The sequence below is a fragment of the Ammospiza nelsoni genome, chromosome 7, assembly GCF_027579445.1.
Source record: "Ammospiza nelsoni isolate bAmmNel1 chromosome 7, bAmmNel1.pri, whole genome shotgun sequence".
In the NCBI taxonomy this organism is placed as follows: Eukaryota; Metazoa; Chordata; class Aves; order Passeriformes; family Passerellidae; genus Ammospiza; species Ammospiza nelsoni.
In genome coordinates this window covers 13,543,040-13,554,610 of record NC_080639.1, presented here as the reverse complement: position 1 = coordinate 13,554,610, position 11,571 = coordinate 13,543,040, and the positions used below count along the sequence as shown (strand labels likewise).

At 44.0% G+C, this 11,571-nt stretch overlaps 1 protein-coding gene across 1 annotated transcript in view; it reads right to left on the bottom strand.

The window, feature by feature from the left end:
* Positions 1–216: 216 nt before the first annotated feature.
* Positions 217–11,571, bottom strand: part of CDK15 (cyclin dependent kinase 15) — a 36,701-nt gene continuing 25,346 nt past the window's right edge. Inside the window, exons 11-14 of the mRNA XM_059476184.1 lie at positions 10,892–10,940; positions 8,144–8,283; positions 2,707–2,844; positions 217–358 (exon numbers count right to left, since the gene is read on the bottom strand). Of these exons, the coding sequence (XP_059332167.1) occupies positions 2,735–2,844; positions 8,144–8,283; positions 10,892–10,940 (299 nt within the window). The 3' untranslated portion in view covers positions 217–358; positions 2,707–2,734. The remainder of the gene's footprint in view (positions 359–2,706; positions 2,845–8,143; positions 8,284–10,891; positions 10,941–11,571) is intronic.

The following is an 11,571-nucleotide window of genomic DNA, read 5'->3' as shown; positions in this document are numbered from 1 at the left end:
CCCTCTAGGAAATTATCACAAACAGTCTTAAACAATTCCTTTTGTTGACAACTCTATCCAAGAAACCATCTTCCCTGGAGACTTCACTCAACTTTTGACTAATCCCCTCCTTCCCTCAGGAGCTCTTTTGTTGAAGGAGATTGTAGGCATACCCCAGGAATGACAGGTCTCTGTAAGCCTTGGATGAGCCTCTACATTCTTTCAATTGTCAGTCCCCATCTGTCCTGTTTGTACATCGATCTTCTGGTCCAGGGAGCTCTCTATTAAGTGACACATGGCTGAGTATATTCTGCAAGTCCACTGTCCAGACTGTGCTGTTACCTCTTCGTTGCCAAGTCAATCCTTCTGACATTGCTTTCTGAAAAACAAAAGGCAAGACATCTGCACAATTTCATTCCCTTCTACTGAAAGGTGACTTCTGAAAAACACACACCCCACCCCTCAAACTGTGTCCTTGTTTTATAATCTCAAAGACTTTTCTTTATTTTGTCAATATAAGGAGTTATTTCAAAGGTCTTTGGTGTAAGGGAGGGTACAATCTGCCCCTATTGCAGAGGAACTCTGTGAGGGGAAAAAATCCATATCCTAAGTCCTGAATCAAAAAGAAAAATAAATCCCAATTACAAATATTCTGCAGGGCTAGTGCCTTCAGTTATTCTGCTTGTCAACATTTGGTTTAAAACAGGCTTTTCTCTTCCTGTAGATTCAACTACACTTAGCTGGTACAGTATCACACACATGTAGAAGGTGCAGCATTAGATATTTGAATATTTATTTTGAGAGGCAGAATGAGAACAGTAGCAGATTCCAATGACCCATATGTTCCTCCTCAGCAGGTAGAGGGAAAGTGGTGGGTGGAATAGGGCAGAAAATGGGTGGAGTGTTGGCATGGAGTATATATCAACCTGGGATAGACAACTGACAGTATCTCATCTTTTCCTGAAACCAGAAGGAGAACAAGGAGGAGTCTGTGATGATGTTTTGTCCCTTGTTGTGTTGCTCAGGGCCCATGGATTCAAGAAGGAGCCTAGTATGTTTAGTTTTTTTTGGTTTTGTCTATTTTTGTAACTTTAGTCAGGTTGGCAAAGGAAGGAAGGCTGGCCAATTTCATTATGTTCCCAGGAAATTCCTTTCTCTCATGTGCCAACGTGAGGCTGTTGTGCTTTAGATGCCTATCTGCCTCTCATTAGATTTGAAAAAGCATACAGAAGCCCCTGCTTTCCGTTGGTAGCCTATTAAAATGACAGAAAAATTACTGTAACCTTGCTTGCATGTCTGAATCCAGATACCTTTTTTAAAAAGAGAATTAATAGTATGAACACCATCACATATAGAATGTTTTCCTGCAATGAACTACAGAAGAAAACTTGAGTTGACATTTAAGCTTGTCTAGCATGCTTTGTAAGCAGCTAAAAAAAAAGGGACACAATCATCTTGAGGACAGGTTAATATATAACAAAAAATGTTAAGAGTTTCTCCTACTATTGCATGCTTTCACTATTTTAAATGATATATTTGTGAAACGATCTCTAAATCGTTTAAAATGGGCCAAATCCAAGTTCATAGAACATTGATGCATGAGTGCCCTCCTCAAGTGAGTTGCCCCAGAAGCCTTAGTGGAACTGACAGCCAGCTTTTCTGGCAGGATTAGTTCCTGTCTGATCACAGAGAGGGAAAAGCCATCCTGTCTGCACTCAGCTGAGCAGGTGAGCAGGGAAGGCATTCAAGCTTCTTCCAAAACACAATCTGGTCACAGCACTGGCAGTGTCAGGTCTTTCTTCAAAGGATTCCAGGCTGGCCCCTCTGCCTGCTGTTGTCTACATGGTGTGGGCAGAAGGGGTAGAGAGGCTGTGAGACCAGGCACTGTGTGCTGGGACCTGATCCTATAGCAGGTACAGCATCCACATGCATTTGAAAGGGGTACAGATGGGTAGCTGAGGTGCGTCCTGCTGTCCTAAGGCTGCCTCTTAGCTTGGCAGACAATAACACAGTCAAACTAATTTGGCCTCAAAATCAGTTTCCAGGTCTGCAAGCACTGCCCTGCAAGCACACACCCAGCAGCGGCACTGACAGGACACATGCTGCTAACAAATGCACAAAGTAAACAAAGAGACAGGATATAATGAAAAGATATTTTCCGGTAATTTTTTTTAATAACAGTGATTTTAAGTGACCTTTTGGTCTTCTGTAACAAAAAGATGAAAAATATTGATGCTGAAGCATAATTTTGAAACCTGACATTAAAATAGTGATTAATTAAAACCCAAGATATTACAAGATAAGGAGATTTTGCCTAGCTCTGCTCAGGTTCCAATGAGTGTGAAATCAAAACAAGTAAGGTATGAAATGTGAACTCAGTAGGCAAGGACAAAGGAGAACAAAGCAATTTGGTCAGTTTAAGCAATGGGGAATGAAGCAATACTTTGACTGCAGAGGCATTGGAGGAAAGGGCACTGGTCTGAGACTTGGCAATATGACAAAACAAATCCAAACCTCCCATGATACCACTGAACATTGTCCATTGGGGGCCATTGGCTTGCTGATCTCTTCTCTCTGAATATGAGATTTCCCACTTTGTTCTCACCCTGGATGTGATCGTTGATCCCTGAGTATCAAATCTGTTTTCCCCCCCGCCTTCAATACACAAAGGAATTCATGTCCTAAGGGTGATGGCAGCAGCTTTGACAATGGCAACTACATGCTTACCCAACAATTATTCAGTCATCCATGGTTTCTACCAAAACTTGCTCAAACCTCCCGAGACACGGCCTTTTCCATAAGAAGCAAACAGGTCACAGATTTCAGGTTGCAGTCTCACCCCTGGAACTGTGAGCACTGATTGTCCTGTGGAAAAATCAGGTTAAAGAGAAAGCTGCAAAAGGGTCCTTTTCCTTCATTGTGCTGCTTTCTTAATGCTCTCCTGTGACATTAGCTGCAATATAAACGAATTCAAGATCCCATTTCTTACAGCTGCATTCCTTCTGATTGTTTTTGGAAAATTATTTCTTTAATCTAGACACTCTTCTCTAGAAATCTCATCTGCAGTTTCTTTTCTTTTTTCTTTTTCTTTTTCTTGGAGCAACCAGCAAAACACTATTTGGTAGAACAGTGGTAGGAAGGCAACCCACTAATCAAAAGGATTCAAATGGATCTGCGCACTGCCAAGCTCTCTCCTTCCCACCCAGCAGAGGGGAAAAAAAGAAAAAGAAAAAAGAGATAGAGCGAAGGCACAGAGCTTCTCTCCTTCAGCAATCTCACAAATGCAAAACCTTCCACTCCAGTGACTCCTCATTAACTTACCAAATCTGACAGTCTAATTATCGTAGCTGCTTCACGCTTAGAATAAATAAATACTAAAGTGGGTGTTTAAAGAAATTGAGCAGTGAAATTCAGTCATCTAGACAGTCAATAGAGAGTTTATTTTAAATTTTTATATTCTTATGTATTTATATCATTTTAGGAAAGATAATGAGATAGTTGTCTTTCAGGCTAATTGAGTTCCTATGCTCATGGTTGCTTGCTGTCACAATCTCAAACTTAGCTTTAACTTTTGTGCCTTAGAAATCTGATCACTACCTCCCTATTTACTCTTTTCTGCTGATAACTGGGTGAAGTCACAAGTGCACCTGAGGATGGGAAATGACTATGTGAGACTTCCAGTCTGGATGTCTTTTCACAGCAAACAAGACAACTAAATCTTTTCAGATTTGCATTTAAGAGTGTTAAAGGGAAAATGGAAGTTAAAGAAACCTCAGCTATAACTTGCAATTAGACAAAACACAGAAAAACATCTGCTAACCTCTGATGCAATAGCGTCTGCCTCCACGAACGGTATTAACAGCACTCCCCCCAAGAGTGGTTTGTCTCCCTGAACAATAAGACCTTTATAGAGATTCTCTGGCCTGAGATCAATGGGAGTCAGAGCATTTGATCCATGTCTGTAGGACTTTGTTTCCACAAGTCATGTGGGCCAAACTTTGCGCCAATTGCTTTTGCAAGAGCAGGAGCTGTGGAGTGAGCAAAGGAAATTTTCCTTTTCCCATCTTCCCCTTTGCCCCGTGCTCCTAAACAGTGCCCAGCACAATGGCTGCCCCAGGACAGCATGCAGGGAAAAGCTTCAACAGGGCAACATGTCCAGGGCCCTGTGCACTTGGCAAGCATCTGCTGTGATGTTGCAACAGCTCTTTCCTAGGGTGGTGGCTTAATGACACAATACAAAACTTTCATGTCCTGTCAGTATGAAGGCAAGCACATCTTCCACTGTGGGGATCACACCAGGTGAAGGGGGGTGGTTTCCTGAGTTAAGTGAAGATTTATCACCTCACAGATAAGAATGCTTCTGGCTTAGGAGGGGCAGCTGATTTCCTGCTCATCACCAGCTTTGGTTTATTCCCGTATTAAGACACATTATAAACCAGACTCATACACCTGGTAGGAACTTTCTAGGTGTCTGTATCTGACTTACAGTGAAGGATATCTGTTTGCTGTGTACAGAAGTCACAAAGCAAAGTGGTAAAAAAAATCAAGTATGAACTGTATGAACCTTTTAGCTATGTAGGAGAACCGAGGGAAACCGGCCAACCCAAACAAGGGATGATGAAAGCCAGCTCTTCTTTATATGTCCCCTGCAATAACATTTCCCAGTGCTGGCTAATCTCAACAGGAATGGGATTTGTAGTAGGCAATGGCTTGCAGCCTTAACCTCCTCATTGCCCACACTTACTGACTTGCTTTGTCTTAGTTTAGATGCAACAGACATTAAAATGACTGTCAACATCAAGCCTCCCTCCTCCTCCTCCTTGTCCCTAAAAGGCTGAATAGTGGACTGTTTCAGGAGAAATGGTACAGTGTCTTCATCACCTGGTGCACTGATTTTGTGTTGCTGGGGGAGATAACAATTAAGAGATCATTTGTACCCAACTAGTCAAGCTGAGATCCCATCCATGCAACACACAATCCTGATGGAACATGTACTAGAATGTACTGACTGCTGTGCTGAGGGTACAGCCAGGGTTGAACGTCTCCTACACTGAGAGAAAGGTCTCTCCTGAGACTGGGCATTGGTCTGGTGGGGAAAGGATCTGAGCTGCCAGCTCAGGCCTCCCTGGCCCCTGTGTCTGTGAGGTTTGGCCAGAGCTCTTCTTGCACTGTGTTTTCTTGGGAGTGCATTGTTGATAACCCCAAATCCCACTGCTTTCCTTCCCTTCTGCTCTAAAGCATTGGAGGGGAAAAGAGCGGGAAAATAAACCAAATCTATAACTAAGAATAATAAGCTGCAATTGTTACTGTGTCTGACCTGTCTGACAACAGAGTGAGATACCTCCTCAGAAGGCCCTTTTGCACTTCGGGACTGACACTGAGTTGAGAGCACAGCTCGTGCTCTCTTGATTCAAGGATCTCATCTTTCTTCCAGGAGGGATTAATTGGACAGAAAACATTCTGCTTTAGCAGGTGGCAAAGGGTTAGAATGAAGTTTCATCAGAGCTGCTGCAATGCAGGGCTGCACTGCACAAAGATAATTGTCTCAGGATTGGCTCTGGCCAGAAAAAGGACTGCAAATGCTCCGGTTTTACAAAGGTCATCACTGCCACCCCTTAGGCTACTAGCCTAAAGGAAAGGAAGCTGAAGAAACCCCTGCACCTCTCTCTGTTTCTATATGCAGAGGTGCTGGTGGCACATGTAGAATTAAGGCCACCGAGATGATGAGCAATGTTTGAACCTGGACCTCAGGAATCTCCTCCTAGAGCTACAGGCACAGGAATGAGCAGCTGTAGGAGAGGCCCATCTGTGGGCCAGTCCCACTCAGAGGGCAGAGAACCTTCTTCTTCCCTTAGAGCACAGGCTACTCTTTTTTCCCAGCACTTTGCGCTCAGATGAGCATAGCAACAGCAACCTGTTCCACTCTGTAGGAGCTGCTCTGGAGGAAGCAAAGAGCCCTGTGCTCCCTCTCCCCCTTCCCAGGGGCAGCAGGCAGCCTCTCACCATTAACATTCCCCCTAGGAATCAGAAACATGTTATTTGGAGGGGTACTTAACTTCGAAACAGTGATTTCTCCAATTATTTTTTCCCAGGAGCTGACCTTTGAAAAACATCCTCTAGCTTCCAGCTTGTCATAACAACTTATAAAAAGGACAGTTATGGATACAATTATTTCATAAAAACAGAGAATAATTTTTAAGAGAATCTTTTATTTTTTCAAATCTTGTTTCCCTCTTACTCTCTTACACACCTTGGGATTAAACCCCTCTTCTTTCACCTTTCATCTCCAGATCACATTCTGCCCTTCTGCTTTAACTGTCCCTTTCAGAGGATGGCAACTAATAGCCAGCATCCTCCAGAACAAAGTGGAAACAGAATATATTTAAAATCTGCACTGTTATCATAGCAACAAGAATTTTAAAATGATACAGTTAAATTCCAAAAGAGTGTTATGCCAAAGTGACACAAGAGAGCAAATGTCTTAAACAATTATGGCAATAGGAATGGTTACATGGGGAATTATTCAGAATAGCCTAAATTTTACAGGCTTAATGAGTCACTCATGAATATGGTCTTGCATGATCGTACTGTACTTGTTTCTGCCCTGTGCACTTTGATTCTGTTCTCAGCACATTGGTTGCTATGATAACACCATGCAGTTTCCTGTCCACACGACACTTCTTGCTGCAATATGGGGGATAATAAATATGGGATGGTGCCTAAACCCAGGTGAAAGGAATCTGTCCCCTCACTGGCAGCATATCGGAGAGACTGACACATTATGCCAATCTGTTTTCTCATTCCTTCTCTTTCTCCTCACTCTCTCCCTTTCTCTCACACTGTCTGTCTCTGTACCTGTTTTTTCCTCTCTCTCTCTCTCTCTCTCTCCCTTCTCTCTCTCTCTCTCAGCACTGACACTTTCATCTTCTCCCTTGGGGATTGGAGATGTCACTGCGGGAAGTGCTTGTCCGCCTCTCTGGCAGCAGCAGAGCCCTGTGGCTTTGACAAACCTCATTTAATTGGGAGGAAGCCAGGAGGGTTTGAAAGAACTGAAACATCCACGAAACTCCTTTTATCAGGCATAATTTAAACTCTGCATGGAAAAAACCCTATATGTATAAAGAAAAGTCAACTTCCCTCCTGCTGTGCGTGCTCCCCTCCTCCCCCCCCGGCACAGGCAGGCTCCTGCGAGATTCCATCTTTTCATTTTTCTGAAAGTGTCAAAGTAGATTTGTGCTCTGTGGCTGGGTGAACAGAAAAGGAATGCAGATGTCTCTCGCTCAAGCGCATACACACACAGAGCACCTTCTGAAGGGCAGCAGTTTGGGGGATTGGGAGAGATGCTAACTGGCTGCTTCTCCACTTGGGATGTGTCGCAGGAGCCAGAAATTTGGTTTTCCAATAGCTTGACAACACAGTCCATGAAGGTTTTTTCTTAATCGCCCCTATCTTAAAAAACACCACCAAAGTAACTAGTGTACAGGGTGCCCAGGAGGCAACAGAGAATGCAAGGTCCCTTTGGCCTGCAGCCCAGTAGGAGGGAGCTTTCCCTAGTGAGGAGCAGAACTGCAGCTTGGCAGACCCTGTATTTTTTGTCAGCTCAGGCCAGGAGAGGCACAATTGTGTTTGCAGCTGTGTGCTTAAGAGAAGGGAGCAAGGTAAAACTGAGGGAGAACTGGTGTGACAGGGTACAAGGAACAGCTGTCTCAACATCAAAAGGGAGTGGGAGGAGCAGTCCAAGGGAATTGGGGCTAGCAAACCATGCTGAGCAGATGGGAATTCAGGACATCAGGAGGGAGCAGCGAGTGAGTTACACTGAATGCACAGTGTGAGCTGGGGAAACATCCAGGCCCTTGGGGTTACAGAATGGGGGAGAGATGACCTGTCAAAGCATATACACCTCTGCTTTGCAGAGGGCTATGGTAGCAGCTCATCAGGGGCTAGTAGTATTAACACAGTGGTCAAGTAGAAGAAAACAGAAAAACAAGGTGTCAAATCTGTCACAGGATGTAAGCTTTGCAGCTTATAGGAGTGGGGAGGGAGTGCAGGCAGAAAAGAGACATCCAGGTGAATGGCAGAGACTTTCAAAATAGAGAGGAAACTCACAGTAAATAGCACGTGCAGCAGCTCTTTCTTGGTGAGATGGAATAGAGAGTTAACTCACCAGCAGGGACCTGGTAGAGCTGAGGAGGCAGAGGGCTGAAGAAGCCATGAAGAAGTGCATCTTGTGCAGAGATTCGGCCTTGAGGGAAGGCTGTGAGCATCCTGGAGGCCAAATTCTCTGCTGCTGGCACCCTGCTCATCCTAGGGAAACAAAAGAAAAAATAGCACAGGAGATGAGGATGAGCCAGAAAGCTGGAACCAGAACATGACCCAGCCCTTCTCAGCTTGAGGCAAAGATAGTGGAGGGACACAGGGGAGCTGGATAAACCCACCCCAGCTACGCAGCTTTGCAGGACATTTGCTTTTCCATCTGAGTTTGACTGTGTTGGGGCATATGCATCCAGGATTTCAGCTCAAACTCATGTTTACAGACAAATTTTGAAAACCTATTTCTGTTTTTTAAAAAGAAGGTTGTAAGTGAAAGGGGAAATGATGCTGAGGAGACTCTATTTTACATGTTATAACTGTAATATCAGAGTTTGGTGGTATCAGTTTGCAGTGACAATCCAAATGTAAAAAATAATGTGACTGGCCCAATGAGAAGACTAGAGGTCAAACCTAATAAACCTAAAGAAAATACCATTTCCTCTTCTCCTACCCCAGTACCAGTAGTGCAGCTGGTTGTAAATTGTGTTGGGGATTCACAGAGAAGAATCTGTTTCTCAGGATGAGTGCTTCAAATAAATGTAATACACATATGCTCCATGCCCAGCAAACACCAATGCCAAGTGGCTGCTCCCTAGAGGAGCACACAGCTGGGGACAAGGAAGTGGAAGAGCAAAAACAAACCAACAAGGAAACAAATAAAAATAGTCATTTAGTTTTACAGCTTTTACTTTGTTTGTTTGTTCTGATCACATTTCAGCTTCAGAGCATGGCCTGTTGTGCTTCCTCCCTTGCCCCCAGCGGTGCTTCCCCTCCAAGTGACATCAGGAGCTGGGATCCCCCTGCTCCTGCACTCCCCCTCCCTATACAGAACATTTGACATGCTGACATTTTTGTTTTGAGGAGATAAAATGTAAAATATAAAAGAAGAGGAAAAAACACCAAGACAGAAGGAGAAGAAGAGACCCTGAGAAACAAATTTGTAGAAGGTATCTGGGCTCACTGTGGTAGATAATTGCTGAATTTTCACCTCCAGAAAAACAGCTCAAGTTCCCCTTCCTTGGGGACCAGGGATGGGACAGGGAGCCAAAGCATCCTGTCTGAGGCCTCTTGCTAGAGCTGCATGACAGGCTGCCCTTGCCATGGCAGGTTCTTGCTGGAGACCTTCTGCCCCGTGGTCTCTGCTGCTGCAGGCTCCCACTCTGGGCAGCAACACAGTTCTGTGCCTCCCACCATGGCTCAGGCTTCCTGGTGGTGGCCAAGCTCTGTGGAGAGCTCCCTTTTGATTTCTTAATTGTCCATGGAGAGTCGTGGCTGAGCAGTCTGTATGAAGCAGCTCTTTCCTTCTCCCAAGCTGAGCATTCCAAGGCAGTTCTTTGGCCATGGCAGAACCAGGACTCTAAGGCAGAGCTGGAGCTGGCCCACATTCAGCCCAGAGCTCTGCCATGGATGTGCTAGGCCAGCCTCTTGGTTTGACCTGAAGTGGGGTCTGTCAAAGGATTATGGCCAAAAAGCAGAAATGCAGTATAGCACAGTCACAAGGAATATACTTATTTCTTTGTTCAGGCTGAGAGAGGATTTGTTCTGTTCCAGGACCTGCATTATAAGGGTTTGGGACATATTGAGCCTTCTGTGTTTCTCAAGCTGTGCGTGACAATGGCTGGCATTTCAGTAACCTGTGCTTTGCTGAAAACTATAGCATGTTTGTTCAGCCATTTAGAACAGCATCTGGGAAATCCTGCTCTAAAGAGCAGCACATGTCCCCCCTAGCAGGGCTGGATCCCAAGCAATCAACTGAACAGTTAATAAACAGCAATGAAAAATGTGGTTATGTCCTCAACGGATATTTGATTATTGGCATCTTCATGTACACAATCTTGATGACAAATCCTGTCTCGTCTTTTCCTACCTATCTATAAAACCTGCTGTGTGCCTCAAAATCATTTTAGGGGGATTTGATTTGAATGACTCCCTCAGCTAGGTTAGGGCACTTTGTCTGATTTTAAATTTCTTTCACTGATACATATATATCCATTGTGTGTGTGTGTGTCTCCGTATGTGCCTGAAAAACACTCCCTTCCCTCAGCACACTAGGGAGTGATTCAGCAGTGCTGGTGTGTCTGGTCAAGCTGTGTGTGTAACCATGGCCTTCATCTCATAGCTTTGGCCACTAAGAATGTGATTTTTCCCCTCCTAGCTAATCACAAGATTATTTCATTGTCTCATGAAAATGCTGTCCTAGCATGTCTTCCTTACTGCTCTTGAGCAACATTCCTCCAGTCTGTTTTCAAAAATGAAAATTGGGACAGTGTGAAGTCTGTCCTCAGTCTGGGCAAGAGGGCCTGGGAAAGTATGACCTTCTCAATTGAACTGTGCCCCACAGAAAGCTGCACACAAAGTCACTGAATCACTGCTTATCTCAGAATAATCACTACTCCTCTGAGAATATTAAACCCACTATGTGTCTACCTTTGCTGCGATCTCTCAAAATCAGTTGCTTAACTGATGTTAGATCTGCTTGTTACTACAGAGCCACCCTGCTCTTCCTGAGCTTGCCAAAAGAGCTCATTTCAAGTTAAATGATTGCACAAAGAAACAAATAAACCCAGAGGCAATTTTGACATTGCTGTTATAGGTAGCTTACCTGTCACAGATGACTCGGAGGCTCTGAGGTCTCCTGGAAGCAACCAGTTCTAGAAAGTGTAATATGCAATCACAAGATTAAATGAAAATCAAGCCAAAACCCATTCTCTGAGCTCCTACAAAAAATGTGCTCAGAATTTCAAAGGGCCCTATAGAATCTATCATCTTATTATTTATAAATATACATTATTCCTATAGGACTTGAGTACCTGCATTGATCTTAATAAGGCTGTTCCAGTTCTGTAACACTTTCATATATCTGTGAGTATAGGCCTTGGACCTCCTCCTGTTACAGTGTGAGTCTCAGCTTTGACATCAATAAAAGCAGTATTAGTCCCTAAAGCCTTCACACAAAGGAAGCAAAAAGAAGTTTGCAGTCCTGAATCCCCAGTCAATTGTCCTGACTTTCCAAGGGGCTGCTGAGCTTCACATATTGCCCCCATGGGTACATGGGGCTTTTCTACATGGATGCAGCAGTAACACTGGGGATGGAGACAAAGCACTCTCTTCTTGCCCACAGCCCTCACTGAGTTTGTTGTTTGTCCAGTTAACCATGCTCATGGAGGCTTTGTACTCACTGATTATTGTGATCTCTATCAGACTGGAACTTAGCAGAGTTTGCAGTTTTGTGGAGTCTGTGTTCTTGATATTTTTCAAGGACATATTTCTAAACATTGTGGT